Below are 16623 nucleotides of genomic sequence, written 5' to 3'. Positions count from 1 at the left end.
ATGATGGAAAAAGAAGAAAGCTTTTCATGTGGCAGCATCAAAGGAGCTTATAGCTCTGACACAGGAACAATCAAACCCAAAATATTATCCCTTAGATCTTAAACTGTGAAATTGTTACTTCTGTTTCCTTTAATACATTTGAACAAAATCTCAAAGGGGTAGCAGAGTATTTCATACTTCAGCACTGTGTGTGGTGCAGCACAAGAATTTTAAAAGAAGCACACTTTATTCTTGCAAGTTAAGAAATCAGAAGACTGAAATGGATAAACACTGCTGACCTTGTTCAGGCCTTCTAAGAGAGCCTTACCGATGAGATAGTCACCCATAAAAAAAGGCCTCCTGGAAAACATGATGCTACTACTATTTCAGAGCACCCAGCTTCACAATTGTGCAAGTAAGCCTTCTGCTTTCATGATCTTCTCTGTTTTAGCCAGTTACATATATCTTACCTCATTTCTGAATGCTTTACTTGATGCAGGGAAAACAAGAAACTAAACAATAGAAATGCCTATGGGCCCAATAAACACTACAATACTTCGTATCTCAGTTAAAAACTGAACATGGAGATTGTTCATTTTACATTTAGGTTACATTAAAACACTACAGGTTCCAAGAAATGGCTCAAGTACATCCCTCTTTCAACTTCCAGACCAAGGTCCTTTTCTGGTTTTATACTTGCAATCCTGATACATGAACTGTTCAGCCTGCAATGAAGCACTTAATATTTTAAAAAGAAACACCAGGATCTTAGCTAAAGTGCATTGAAGTGCTGCACGTTAGAAGAGAGCAGATATTCAGCAATGAAAATTACCCCCATCTTTCTAGCACCTACTGTGACAGAGAAATGATGTCAGTGTCAGAAGGCATTTCAGAAATGAATGGCTTAGCAACTTCCAAATGATTTTTAAGGATTTGCAGACAACGTCCAAATAGATGAAAAATCCCATTACCCTTAAAGGAATAAGTACTGCCTTGCTCACCTGTATAGATGCAAACAATCTAAAATGCCCACGGTTTTGACACAAAAGAACTGTGTGCAGTTATGATGGGGAAGCTCCCAGGTCCCTGTGCTTTCTGGTGCCCGCACCCTGTCCAAGTATGCACGCAAAGCAGAGAATGCAAAAACCTACCGTTCAATCCACTGAGGGGAAAAAAAACCCATACCAAAACCTACTAGAACAGCATCTACTGTCACCATGGAGCAGCTCTTGTGATTGCTAGTAATTGGGAATGCACAGCTCTGTGACGTGATGCAATTCCCTTTAGGATGAGCTAACTCCCAACCTTAGCGGCTCGCTGAACAAATGGATTTCATTTATAGGAAATCCACAGTTGAGCTAGTCTGGCAGAAGGCTAAAGGAAGGCAGAACTTCGTCAGTTAAAAGCTGCACACTTCATTTATAAGCGATTAGTTCCGTCTTTTTCCAACACAGATTAGCGAATTTAAGACTTAACTCCATTCTGTACCAAAACCCAGAGGTATGGGAAACATACACACCAACACGCTGATCTGAATTAGCTAAGTGCTTCAGGCAGCCAAATACCTACGCATAAGCAATCTCCCACAGTCAAGTCTTGATTTCTTAAGACTCTCTTTAAATGAAACCACTACAAAAGCAGTCATGGGATTTCCAAACTGGGACTGGCTTTAAGCACAGTATATTCCCTGTGGTTTTCAGCATGCTGATCTCTGAAGCTTTGCATTATTTCGAGTGTGTTCAGTCTCACTGAGGTCTTCTGGAGCTAAAAAAATGACAGAGAGGCTTCTGAAAATACAGAGAACGCTCTTTCAGATTTCCATCAGATACAGTGCTCAGATACATTTAACTCCTGAGGCCACCCCAAATATACACATCACAGCATCATGTTTTGCACTAGGAATAAAACTCCCTTTGTGTGACATGCATTTTGACATTTCCTCCAGCATTCTGCTTTCCTTTTACTGTGCACAACAAGACTACGTGGGAATACTTCAATTTGGGCTTTAATTCAAATGATAAAATACAACTTTTGTGCTCTACAGAAGAGAAAAGCAACCTCTATAGAATCTCCATGTGATCCCTATTACAACCCATCAAAAAAGTGACAATGAAGTTACACAGAATTCAGCTGAAGGCTGAGATTTTCAAAAGTACTTCCATATTTCAGTATATAGACTAGCATTTAAGTAACCTTTCAATGAAAGATACAGAATAGGATTTACATATGTGCTTAATGACATTTAATGTAACAGAATTAATCATCTACACCTTTTGCCATCTGAGTACTTCTGAAAAAATGAATCCTTGGTTAATTAAACTGCTTATTAAATGTGCATAGTTATGACAATCTCTGGACTAATAAAAAGGACTAATTTGAGTTAAAATATTGGCTTCAGATGGACCAACTATAATCACTACAGAACACACTAAGAATGAACAGTTATTTAGAAGGATTTAACAAAAAAACCTGAATAGAATCCACTCTGTTGTAGCACAACTTACTCACACCTGAATTGTAGAGATTGGGTCAGATTAGGTGCAACCAGATGCTGTACTTAAACCTTAAATACGGAAGCTCATTAGGTGTTGTATTCCTTTGTGTCATTAAAAAATATCTAGAAAACCACAAACAAAGTTATTCACAGCAGTGTGAGATCCAAGCAATTGTGAAGTCACAACTGCTAATTTCCAAAAATAAGCTTTTCATTACTCACTGAATGCCAATTACATGCCAAGAATTTTTAAACAAGTCCCAATATTGCAAACAGAAAACAGGCTTTTTTTTTTTAATGTTGAACAACTAATGATTCAAGCACTTTCTTACATGAGAGCACCCACACAATTTATCACCACTTTCATCTGTCATCCCACACACTTGGCTTTTGCTCATATCAACATTTTTCAAAATGAATTATTTTCACTCTAGTTATGATACCAGTTCTGCAACCATTAGGGCTAACAAAAAAAAAAACAAACCATGAAACAGGTATCAGGCTGTCAAAGGAGGAAAGCTGTTTAAGTTATTTGTAAAAAAAAAAAAAAAAAAAAAAGTAAACTGAAAGATTTCTGAGCTGAAAAATTCATCACCTGCCTCAAAACCTGTCAGCAGAAATCATGCTATTAAGTTTGTAATACAGTGAAAAATCAATACAGGAATTTGAACCAGAACGTGATTTTCAAGTCATCCTGTGATAACGAGAAGTCTAGGAAGCAGAACGCAAAGAGAAAGTGAGCCACACTCACATCCTCCCTTGATGATATGAGGTGGTGAGATTTTATCACTGAAGTAGGAGATAGCATCCTCCAAGAAAAAATACAGTAAATAAAATAAAAGGTGTTTCCTCGTTTTCTTGTTTCATTGCTGTTATTTAGACATTCTTGTTGTTTGCTGTTGTTTTTGTTGGTGTTTTCTGTTTGTCTGTTCTTTAAACAGGATCCCTAAACTGCTTTGTTTTGTTTTAACTGAACACTAACATGATGCATGGCAATAATTAATATAAGAGCTTTCCTAGAAAATGATTTTTAGAGCTGTCATTTTAAAAGGATAAAAGTTACTCAGAACATTTTACTATGCATAATATTATCATATCCTGACATCTCAGCTTGCCAGGGTGTGAAGAAAATGCTCTACCTCATTGCAAAGCCCAGAGAGATATCAGACTTAAATAACATATCTACTGCATGAGATGACTGCTCATCTTTGGTAGCAGACTGAAAAATGAAGAGAATTGAAAGAAGAGTCCCCCACTGTCAAAATGGAGAAGAAATGATGAGTTTGAAGCATCAGCTAACATGTAAATCTCTTATGAAAGTTCACCTTGTGAGGAACAGAAGTCAAGAACTGTCACAGGGCATCAATTTGCACATGACTGACGGATAAAATTCTATACCTACACCCTGTGAAAACACCATGTTAAAATGTTACATGAAGATGAAAAATCCCTACCGTTGTCTCATGTTGCTAGAAAAAAGCAAAAGAGCAATTTCAAGGACTCATTCCAAATGCAATATTGCTGGGGATACAGGGCAATCCTAAGGTCACTGCCAGATTCTTTGAATATTAATAACTGAGTGACAGCTGCTTATGCAATTATCACACTGATAAAAATATTTACATAAGAATTAATGTAGATAATTTCTATCACAAAGTGCAGTAATTCCAAGTGTTCAACACAGAAAATCTTTATTCATTACTAAGCACTTTGCTATGGTTCCCAGCAATAATACTGTACATCATAAAATAAGAGACAATGTTTCCTTCACAGTAAGACCAATAAAGGCACTTGAATCCAGGAATTACACCAGGCAGTGCTGATTTTTCAAATGAAAGGAAATGGATTTTAGATATCTCTGGACAGGGAAATGAAAGAAACAGTAATGCTCATATACATACACACTTGTACTTGCTGAAACGTGCTCTGACTGCTCATAAAAAGTAGTAAGATGAAGCTGAAAAAAAAGACTTCACACTGATTAAAAGCAAAACTATGATTCTATTTCATCATTTCTTCATTCGTGAAAGCAGTTGGAGTGGGCCAAGTTGCAGACTCAGAATGCCTTGCAATCACACAGTGACAAGCTGTGACCTTGAGACAGTGACACAACCTGAGCTTTGCTCAAGAAATGACCAATGCTGCTAACTGCCCTTTTGTTAAAATCCCAGCTCACTCTGAAATACTGCCATGTAATTCAAAAGAGATGTTTCAGTGAGAAAGAGGAAAATAGTTTACAGCAAATCCCATAGAAATAAAAACAAAAAACATACCAAAAAGGAATTAAAACATGCTTCGCAAACACCAAATACAGATTTAAATTCACAAAATGTATTTGAAATTAGAAAACTTCTGAGCTGAAACTGTGGTAGAAGAATTCTACAAGCAGCACAAACTGAAAACTGCAGGTTTTTGGACTGACCACGGAGCAAAGGAGGTAACTTTCCTCCCTCAATAAGGCTAAGCACGTGCTTATGAGGACTGAACAGCCTCCTCTGCTTTGTGCAGACTGTTCCCATGCTCAGTGTTTCTCAACTTATTTCTCTCTTTAAAAGGCAGCAAGCACACAGATAAGAGCAGGAAGATGAAGGGAGCCTGGGCACGGCACCAAGAAACAACATCTGCTCAGAGATCTTCAAAAGCGACCTGGACATGGCCCTGGGCAGCCTGTTCTGAATGGCCTCGCTCAAGCAGAGGCTTGCTGGACCAAGTGACCTCTAGAGCTCCTTTTCAACCTAATTCTGTGGAACAGTAACAACCCAGTTCAAAACTTTTCCTTAGCATCAAGATGGAGAATTTTCCCATGAGTTTTGACAATGACTTTTTTTTTTTAATATTTTAAAACTAGTATAACTTGAGAAAACATAACTCTTTCCTGTTCCATAGAATCCCAAAAGATTGAAGATGGTCCAGTCCAAACCTGCCACTAAAAACCCCCAGGACTGGATCCACGTGGCTTCCGAGCATCTCCAAGGATGGGAACTCCACAATCTGTATGGGAAGCCTGCTCCTTGCTCCCCCATGCAAAGCCTCCCAATGCCTTCTGACACTGCACATCAGGAAGGACCACTCCTGTGCCTGGAGGAGTTTGAAAGAGTAAGATGCTTGTAAGATATGACACTTATTAGAAGGGCACAAATGAAATTCTGTCATTGTTCTTCAGCAGGAAGCATTCGGAACCTTAAAAACATGCATTTCTCCTTAGGAGAAACACTGCACTTTTTTTTTGTTGTTAAAAACCATGTAAACCATGAATTTCCTAACTTGGTTTCACAAATCCCTGATTTTTTTATTGGCCATACACAGTAAAACAGGACTCAATAACATTTAAACAAAATTATCCTTCCTAAATATAAACACTTATACAGCAGTTTTATCTTCAGAAAGGGCTTAGCACACAATTCCACAGACAGCAAACTTGATCCTCTCCACTTCCTTGAGACCTTGCAGCCCCCACTGAAGCACTAGCCAAAGCAACTCTTGTCCATTTCTATTACATTTTATATTAACATGAAGATAGTTACAGATTCTGACAGTCACGTTGTTTTGTTGGCATAAGACCAGGGAAAGAACCAGATTCCCTAGATTATACAATTTAATTATTCTACTTACATAGTTCTTGAATGTGAAAATTACAATCTCATCCCAATCCCACGTGGACTGGAAGTAGATTGAGAAGGGAATACATGCATATGCAATAGAAACAAACTACAGCAGGTCACTTGGATAGAATGAAATCAGAGAAAATAGATGAAAAATCTGTCACAGGTCTATAGTATGGGTGTCATTTTGTCAGATTTTTTTTTTTTTTAATCCTGTGAGGAAGTCAGCAAGCCTGCTGGAGAGTGGGTGTTTTGTGGAATGACTCTAAGGTGTCTAGAAATGGCAATATAGAAATTTAGCAAAAAAGTTTACTTTTTTGAAAAATGTTAAAACTAAAAAAGGAGGAGAAACTGCCCAACTGAGACTGAAGTAGGCGTGACACTCTTCCTTCCAAAAACACAGTTAACTTTCATTCATATACTGTAGGTAGCAAATTCTCCTCAATTTCACATATCAGTTAGTAGGACTATTATCATACATATCATATAGTAGGACTGATCACAGTGCTCTCTCTTCCCTTCAATTACTCCTTGTGAAAGGAGGGATCACTGGTGTCTCCCACCTCCCCCACTCAGCCTGCAGTCACTAACCAAGGGCCAGGCTACACACCAGCATCCTCTGCAGTCTCTTTCACTATGGACAGGGACCTCATTAACAAAAACAAGTTTGAGAGGAGCCCCTACGCTTGGAAAAAGATCAAGAAATGTAATCAAGCAAGAATGAATTTCAACACAATCCAGCTCTTAGGCAGGCAGGAATTGGTATGGCTCTCGGGCTGACCAAACCAAGCCCGGGCAGACTGAGTCAGTGGACAAGTAGTGCAACATGAATTACGTATACCAGCAAAAGGCTCAGACTTGGCTAATTCACTTATAGCAGCAGCAAGTGTTATAGTGGGTAATTAGCACCACAGCTTTTTGCAGCCCATAGATCTTAAAATTAGGGATGGTGGTGATGGTTGTTTTGTTGTTTTCATGGGTTTTTTTTTGTTTTTTATTTTCTACAAAGGCACTGATTATTATTTTCTAAATAGAGGATTGTTTTAATCAAGTCAGTCAACTAGCTTGTATCCAAATTAGTACTGACAGACACACTGCTTGTGGTCTGTGTGCCTGCCACGGAACCTCAATGTTATGTGGCCAAACATGCCATACACAAGTAACAAATCCATTATATCAGCTCTAGGAGAACATTGAGCTCCCATTTCTTTCTCACTCCTAGCACTTCCTGGAAAAGGCTGTTTCTCTGCAAAAGAACACTGCTTTACCACTCTGCACATCTATGAATTGCACCAACATGATTAGATAAGCTCCCTTTTCCCAGGATGACCCTCCTGCAAAGCCTATGGATTTTTTTTGTTTTGTTTTGTTTTTGTTTTTTTTACCTCCCAGCCAGGGCCACCTGCTCTGCAGGCTGTGCCTCTGACCAGCACACAGAGCTGTTCTTCTCTGGTCAAGAAGCAATTGGGATTCCCTGCAGAGCCTTTTCAGCTACCAAAGCACCTGGAAGAGTTTAATGCCAAGCAAGTCACCACTCTCTCCCTCCACATTTTCCTAGAAAATAAATAACTAGTAACAATAGCAGAAACAGTGAGTGCAAGTAAGCAGAACCATCTCCATCAATCAATCTGCATGGTCTCAGCACTACAGGATAGGAAAGAAACAACAGCATGTGAAACTGAGTTATCATATATGGGATATGAAAGCAATATCTCTTTTGGTTAATGATTTTAAAAAATACAGATAAATAAAATTTGCTGTTCTTTCGGAGAAAAATTACAGTAATTTTTAAGCGTAAAGGTTTGCCTGACCTTCTGAACAGCTCACCTTTTCTCAAGCAGTCTTATTAGCCCTGATGTTCTAAAAGAATTTTACTGAAGTACTGCATAGGCCAGAACTGAGTAAACTCATCTACTCAAAGTTTTCAAAACAAGCACTAATAAACCTCCTGACCAAATCCCACCCGTGTGTTAAGGAGAATTTGTATTTTGAGTAAGTCTTCAAGAATGACAGCTATGTATTTACAATAATTAAAGCAGCATTTGCCTGTGGAGTCAAGCACCTGAAGAACTCCTGGTTTAGGTCTTTAATAACTAAACACCTAAGTGAAAATTCACTAATTAACAAGGTTTTTTCCTTACTGAAGTTTCTCTGCAGTTTGAAAATCGATACAAGCTGGCTTTAAAGCTCTGCTACATGTATCAAAACACAAAGAACTACAAGCACAATTCCTTATCTCTATTTCCACAGCTGTTTCCAGTTTGGAGCAACAGGGATAAATAAGTCCATCTTCCACAGTTTTACATATCCTTAGAATCTGCATTAGTACCCCAAGTAATCACGGGCATTTGGTTATCTTTAGGCAGCTAATCATAGCTGTCTGGGTTAATCACTCCAAATTTCAAATAAAGTAGTCTAAAAGAGAATCTGTAACTACTACATACATGTTGAAGATATTTTATATGAAATAAAAATACCACAAGCAGCATGATAAATAAAATAGTAATAAAGAGAAAAGATTGCTTTAAATATAATTCTTCCAGTCAAATAAACATTTCAGAACTTTGTCAGAGACATAAAATTCTTAATAAGAAATCATACCTGATACTCTTCTGTTGTATCGGTTAATGACTGGAGCTGCAAAATAAGCAAAACAAAATTACAAATGCTATTTATTATCAAGAATTCAAAGTCATCATCTTGAAAATTTACAGTACATTTTTACTACAGAAATCCCATACAAAAGTTTCTTAAAAACAAATAAAAGTGCTTTAATATAAAGCTTTCATCCACCTACTTGCCAACCAGTACATATTTAGCTGAAATACCTTCCAGAAGGCAATCACTGAGGAATTAGACCATCTTTAAGTTCTCTTCCAACCCAACCCATTCATGGTTCTAAGATGCAAGACAAATACTAATTTCAAAACAAAATATCATCTTCATGGTAAAAACACCTCATCTAGGTCATAATCATTCCAATTAAATGATTAACGAGTCTCACCTCCTGATGTGAATACTTTTAGCCCAAAGTTTTCCACTCAAATTCAGTTTGCCACAAGTAATGACTAACCTGACTTAAAACGCACCATGACATTTTATTGTAGCAATGCAAAAACTAAGATCATGAACAAACATCCGTTGAGGCCTAAGCTTATAGAAGCATGTAAAGATACAATTTATCCCCACTGACTAGCAAAAACAAAACCAAATTACATCACATAAAAAACAGAATCCAATTCTCTTTAGGAGCTGTAGCATATAAATGAGTTTCCTGACTACTGATTGAATCCCTTGAACAAGATTTCTGGTTAGCTCAGATTGATTGAAGCACAAGTATCTTTCTTTTCCACTTTTGACCACACACTTGTTACTCATGTCTAAGAGCATGTAACATTGAAAAGAATGACACAGTTACAGAAAGCTCTGACATACTTTGGGTTCCACAGAAAAGCACTTTCCAGAGACCACCGCTTCTTTTAGACTGGTTATTTTATCTCAAAGCAGGGATCAGTGCCATCGACACAGCACCAAGTACTCCACTGTGTTGAAAACGAGCAAAAAAACATAACCTTTTAAGGACAGTAAAGAGTGCTATTATTCTGCCTCCACAAAGCACTTAAGATTAAATCGATAGTTTGCTTTTCCTCACACTTGTGACAGTTTTAACACGTATAAACTTTCAGGATCACTTTTATACGTTGTCAGACGATGACTATTCCTGTGCTAAGGAGCTAAAACATGACATTTCCTACTTCTGAAGATTACCTTTTCTTTTATTCTGGCTTACCAGGGAAAAGCTCTTTGTCTATGACTACTTCCAGTGTTGCACAGACAGCACACGGCCGCTCCCATGCCTGGCACTGAGGGGTGCTGAGAGCACAGCTCACGATGGTCGCACCGCAGCAACGCTGGGCTGCAAGCAGACGCCACTGAATATGATAGGGGTGAATTAGATAGGGCAGCAGGGACCAACACATTACAGCGAGCCCAGCCTACATGGAAATAGTTCCTACACTAAACATAAAAGGGCATCTAATTTAAAGCATAACTCATTAGGTTAAAGCACGTTGATAGGTTACAACTGTAACCTCTGATACCAACGCAGCATGCAGAGCGCGCATCCTTCTCCACTCTGACACAGAATCCAACACACCAACCCTCAGTAAAAGCCCCTGCCTGCAACAAATACAAAAAAAAAAAAAAAAAAAAAGCGCTACTTTAAAGAAAAGAAACAATTCATTCTATTTGTATCCAGATTTAGAATACCCAACAGCACACCAGGGCTGTGCCTCAGGTCAGTTACACGATAATTAAAGGAATCAGAACAATAAAAAGAGGTTGCTATGAGGACTGTATTGTAACTCTCTCTAGGTCCAAACCCCATGCAGCAGCACTAAAGCTCACCACTGCAGAACCACCACACATCTCCTATCTTTGGCACAGGGCTCATTTCTGCTTGTGCTGTGGCAGCCAAGGACTAATTGGGGAAAGGCAACAAAAACTGCAGCAAATCAAACCATTGTACCAGAAGAAACCAGAACAGCCCCATTTCCTCCCTGGCAACCGATGGCAAGTGACATCAACAGCAGAAAGGCATCAAGCTGTGTGCTCACATCCCACGCTTCTGCCAGAACAGACTTTGGCCACCAACATCCCCCAGCTGTTGGAGAAGTCAGAAACCTCTGCTGAACACAGACGTGTTTCTCAGACCAACCTGAAGCGCGGACTTCATTAAGCACAGGACAGGAACGCTTCAGGGCGGTTTCGCTGGTGGAGAAAATTCCAAGTTTCTGGCTGTGGGATTCTTTTTATTATAGATTTTATTTCTAAAACCACTAAGTTCTCTAGCTTAAATCAAATATTTAATAAGTATCTAACAACTTCATACTGGTATCACTTAACCTGACTCATATTCTCCTCTTCCTGCACTAAGGAAAATGTTAGTAGTGAGTGTTCATTCACATGCAGGGACACCATATACGTACACACAAGGAAGATATAATCCTATGCAGTCACTCAGTAAGAAATGCTTTTGAAACTGGTGAGCTACCTTCAAACAGCCAATTCTGAAAAATTAGCAACACACATTTGCTAATAAAAGACTGTGCAATTATTCTTCCTGAAGGGTGTATGCTGCATTTATTTAGTAAATTGATATGAATATTTGCATGAGATCAATATCAAACGTTCTGTATGTCAAAGCCACAAACGTGACTGATATCAATAGCAAAAAGCCCTATCACCACACCACCAGCTGTAGTACTGCTTCTCAGTGGCTCCATCTCTCATTCAAAAATTAGGGATATAAAACCTCAGGCAGAGACTGGTATTCAGTGTTGTTGGAACCACTGAGGTAGCTTCTTGGGGTTTGGTCAACTTTGTTTTAAAAATATTTTTGGAAAGTAAAAAAAAAAAGTAGAGAATTCTCCAACATTCTTCAGTTTGCTTGGTGCTGAGACTTCCTTTCAGTCAGCTAACAGTGAAGCCTGGTTAGCCATGCCTGAGCTACACGATCTGCAACCATTGCTGAAGGCAGGTGTGAACACTCAGCCCCATATGTGAAAAAGTACACAGATATTACCTGCTTTTATCCTTGCTCTAAAAACCAAAGCAACAATTACAGTATTTGGATAAACAATTGACAATAAAACTGTTCTTCAACTTCACAAAACGGATATAAGGGAATTAACCCCAACCCTACAACATGTGGGATCGCACTGAAAAGTGACTGGCAAAGAATAGCAGCAAGCTTCTTACAAGCTGCATTAACACAGTAATAGTGTGAGACATTGGTCTGCACTGTTTACAAACTCTGTGAGGTTACAGAAAGCACTAAAGCTTGAGAAGTACAGACAAACGACAACAGCCATCCCCAGCTACTGCTATCCTCTTCCTCCACATACAAAGAACATTACATTCCTACAGAAAGGATAAATAAAACTCAAAAGACTTGCCCAGGGTCACAGGAAAAAAAACTCAGGGACAAAGGAAGAACTGGCATTCCAGGCATGCAGAGTACGAGAGGTTACCACTCTGTACTAGACACCTTAAATGAAAACACTGCTCCTATTCCAAAAGGACTTTGCTTTTTTTTTTTTACCAGGATCTGTGAATGCTTCTCTAATTACAACTGGGGAAAAAGGCACACTGATTGCTTCTGATAGTGGTTATAATTTATACAGACAGACTAAGTAAAGTTCTTGTGTGCCCAGAAAATTGATTTCCTTTATCACAGATCTTCCAGGCAACAGCCTGACCAACTCAAATACTTTTTGAAAGTTCCCTCATGAAAGATGGAGCAAAGTTTATGAAGGGTCACATGAATTCAGTAGAGGAGCTCCCTAAGTTCTAACAGCAGTAGCAAAACATCAGTCACTTCCAGAGCACTGTCCCATTAAATAATGGGGCAAAATCATCCTGTGTGAACAAAGAGAAAAACTGATTGCAAACTGCTCTTTTTGAACAAAGCACTGCAGATCACCAAACAACATGAGAGCTGCCACTAGGAACTATGAGAACTTAAATACCAGAAGTAGAGTGAAGCATAAACCCGAGGTGTGACTGTCTGTACGGAATGCTGTATCAAGTTACGATAAGGAAGTGCCAGGCTGCAGCTGTCAGACTTTTCCTACTCACCAAGATGTTAATGGACTAACATGAATATGAGCCATCACTGCTGTGAGAAAAATTAAAGATTCAAGCATCAACATTTAAGGCTACCTAGTAATTAAATCAGTGTGCTATAAAAGAATCAAGACTTTCACCATGCAATCAGACTGCAATAAATGCTAACCTAAACAAGTTTTTCAATAACTAAGTAGTACAAGGCAGTTCTCTGTGATCAGTACTGATAAAAAAAATAAAGTATCCAAACACTTGGCCTTCCTGTAAGATGCTTTTACATGTATTAAGTTGGAAAACAATCACAAAATTACATTAATATTAAATATTTCAATAAAACATAGGCATTAACTCTTTTTCAGTCATAGTGTTTAAAAATAGAACTCAGCTAGAGATAAAACATAAAACCAAAGTAGCACCACATGTGGTCTCCAATTTAATTGATTTTTTTTTTTAATTTATATTTAAAAATTACTGACAAAATGGAAGTATTGACTACTTCTAAAGGGAGAAGCTGGATGAACAAGCAAGGCAGCTATGTCAGTTAAAAAAAGATGTTTCACAAAGACATTAAAGCTGCTCTGCTATTCTTGGTCAGCTGTTTTATTTAAGAAAGAAGAAAAAATATGATGTACTCTGGGATGGGCAGACTTGAAATAGCTGATACATTTTAAAAAGCCATAAATCTTGATGGAAGGAATCAGGGGAAACCTCTGGTTATAACATCTTAACAGCCACTACTAAAAGGTTTTTGTTTTTTTATATCAAAGACATTTCAGAAAAAATATACCACTATTTCAGCATTCCCATTTCATGACTGAATGCACTATGGTGCATGGTATGGTTTTGGTTATGTTCATCAGCAGATATTAATTCAGTACCAAGAAGGACCACAGTCCTCTACGCAATGAAGCCCGCACTCCCAATTCAGGAGTTAACACAGCCTAACTGAAGCCCAGGTACAGGAGAACGAATAGCTATCGAGCAGCATTCAGCATTATCTGACATGGCAATGGCTGACCCACACACCCCTCTCCTATTTCCTGCTGACTGTTCAGATCTAGCCAAACACCACACTTCCTTGCTTCTGGAGTTGATTTTTATGAGCATGATCTACATTACAAAGACCAAACAGGTCACAATGATGCGTGCATTTGTTTTACAGAAAAGGGGTTACACAAATTCCCAGTGCTAAGGTGTGATCTCAGGTGAAAGGATGCATTTCACAGTGATCAGAGATGTAACAGTGTGCCAATACTGCAACAGAACTGCCAGGGTATGAAATGAAAGGCTGGATTTGTTTGTTTTTTTTTTTTTAATAAAGTTCCACACTGCACAGAAAAAGAAGGATGCTGCTGCAAAGGAGGAGGAGATACAAGCAGGGATGTCAGCTCGCCCAAGTATTGCCAGAAGACACAAGGCCCTGGAAGGCACAGCAAGGCCAGGCAAGGCAGTCAGGTTACTGCTGAGTGAAAAGGGGAAGTTTAATCCTGCTGCTGAAGCCCAAGTAAAGAGAAAGGCATTTCAGAAATACGAAAATAATAGGAGTCATATTAATAGTATTAAGAAAAAACTAAGAGGCAGAATGCTGCTAGCTTACAAAGCAAGCATTAACCCTATGATGAGAAGTAAAAGAATTGAAAACAGTTTGGAGGCAAGCTGTATAAAGATTCTTTGTCAAGAAAAAACTAGAAAGGGTTAAAGATTAATAGAGACTACAGAGTAGCACAACCATAGCAATGAGAAGTGCAAGCCTCCTCAAAAGACATGCCTCAGACAGGACAAGATACTGAATCTTATCAGCTCTGGTACCTCGCAACACTTCCCTCTGTAAGAAACCACGCAGCGCACAGCAGTGCCTCGGGGCAGTGCCAAAGGAAGGGCCACCTCCTCCCTTCCCAGCCCTCAGAGCCCTGTTACCCTACCAGCCCTGCTTTAGGCTTCACCTCTCTACTTAACAGACTTCTCACTCATCAGAAACAGTAGAAAAGACAGGAAATAAAAACACAATGTGAATAATGCCAAACTCAGTCGTGATCATTTGTTTTCGCATTTTCAGAAACCTAATTAAAAGTTCCACCATTATCCTGAGCACATTACACGATTATGGAAACCGCAACAACAGCAAGGGCACACTGAAGGCCTCTCCATTTCAGAGCACCATGGCCAAGGCAGGCACACAAAGCTGCAGCAAGGACACCCTGCTGAGGCTGGAAGCCTCCTTTTAAAGGCAGGTCAATGGCTGTGGGAAACACCAGCCAGGCAGTAACTGCCACAGCCCAACACAGTGCAAATTCATACCTGGGGAAAAATCTGCATTGAAGTAGCACAGCTAAAGAAGAAAACGCTATCGCTGCTATGAGCTTTAGCGTTTATGCAGCCTCAAGTAAAAGCTGTCTTAAAATTACATTTGAGGAGAGCAGGAGACAGGCCTGTCACAACTACGTTAGTACCACCAGCGAGTTGAGGCACAGAACTCACAGCCCTCAGCACAGCGCTGCCTTTTCCCTCCCCCCTCCGCACAGCCACCACTCCATCCTCGTGCTCCTGCATTCTGCCTGGGAGGATGAAATGGCACCAGGAGGAGGAAAGCTGTGGCTCCCACTCACACAGAAACCCTTCTGCTCTGTTTCAAAAAATACACCTTAGGCTGCTGTTTCCCAGAATTTTAACATATTCCTGCTGCCAAAATTTTATTTCACATTTCAAGGTCCATCTTGGAATAGCAGTAAACAATGAGCCCATGCACGTTCACAGCTGGACTGCTGTTTCCTAAACGCTATCTTTGGTTTTGCGACACATTACAATGCTGATGATGTTCTTGGCACTCTTTTGTTGCAGGTTATACTATACTATACTATCCCTCCCACTCACAGAACCACAGAATGGCCAGGGTTGGAAGGGACCTCAAGGATCACGAATCTCCAACCCCCTGCCACATGCAGGGCCACCAACCTCCACATTTAATACTAGACCAGGCTGCCCAGGGCCCCATCCAATCTGGCCTTGAACACCTCCAGGGATGGACGGGGCACCCACAGCCTCTCTGGGCAGCTGTTCCAGCACCTCATCACCCTCTCTGTAAAGAACTTCCCCCTGACATCCAACCTAAACCTCCCCTCCCTCAACTTAAAACCATTTCCCCTTGTCCTGCAGTTACCAACCCTTTCAAAGAGTTGATTCCCCTCCTGTTTGTAGGCTCCCTTTAGGTACTGGAAGGCTGCAATGAGGTCACCCCGCAGCCTTCTTTTCTCCAGGCTGAACAAGCCCAGCTCCCTCAGCCAGTCTTTGTAGGGGAGGTGCTCCAGCCCCCTGATCATCTTCGTGGCCCTCCTCTGGACCTCTCCAACAGCTCTCTGTCTTTCTTGTACTGGCGGCTCCAGACCTGAACACAATACTCCAAATGGGGCCTCAGAAGAGCAGAGTAGAGGGGGACAATCACCTCCTGTCCCTGCTGGCCACCCTGTCAAGATTAATCTTTCCTAATACACCTCAAGTGACATTTTTAAATCCCAATTAAACACACCCACAAACTTCCATGCAGTCTCTGTCAACAAAACTCCCCAAAATAACATTCTATATTTAAACTATTATCCATTGCCTCGTATTTGTCTTTCAGACACTGGAATATTTTAAGACAGAGCAAATGTTGTATTCATTCCTAACACTTTTCACATTTATCGTTTAAGACAACTTCAGGTAGACATAATGCTGTATTTCTATCTGGGTCTATAAAGAAGAATTCATTTCCTCTTATATGTAAAGAAAGATGATGATGATACAAAGATATCTTTGCAATTTACCAGAGAAAGGGGGAGGGGGGTGTTTGATTGCTTCTGTTTTCACTAGAAAGCTGGCCTTAATTTTACATTCACTGCATTGTATTTTAAAAGAGATCCCATCTGCTCTGTCTGTAGCACATAT

General features: G+C 39.6%; 1 protein-coding gene across 1 annotated transcript in view; it reads right to left on the bottom strand.

The window, feature by feature from the left end:
• Window positions 1–16623, bottom strand: part of PRKAR2A (protein kinase cAMP-dependent type II regulatory subunit alpha) — a 51825-nt gene that overhangs the window by 23699 nt on the left and 11503 nt on the right. The window contains exon 2 of the mRNA XM_031606587.2: window positions 8677–8712. Coding sequence (XP_031462447.1) covers window positions 8677–8712 — 36 coding nt within the window. The remainder of the gene's footprint in view (window positions 1–8676; window positions 8713–16623) is intronic.

Source organism: Phasianus colchicus, chromosome 11 (assembly GCF_987193195.1).
Source record: "Phasianus colchicus chromosome 11, bPhaCol1.hap1.1, whole genome shotgun sequence".
Lineage (NCBI taxonomy): Eukaryota > Metazoa > Chordata > Aves > Galliformes > Phasianidae > Phasianus > Phasianus colchicus.
This window is presented reverse-complemented; position numbering and strand designations above follow the sequence as displayed.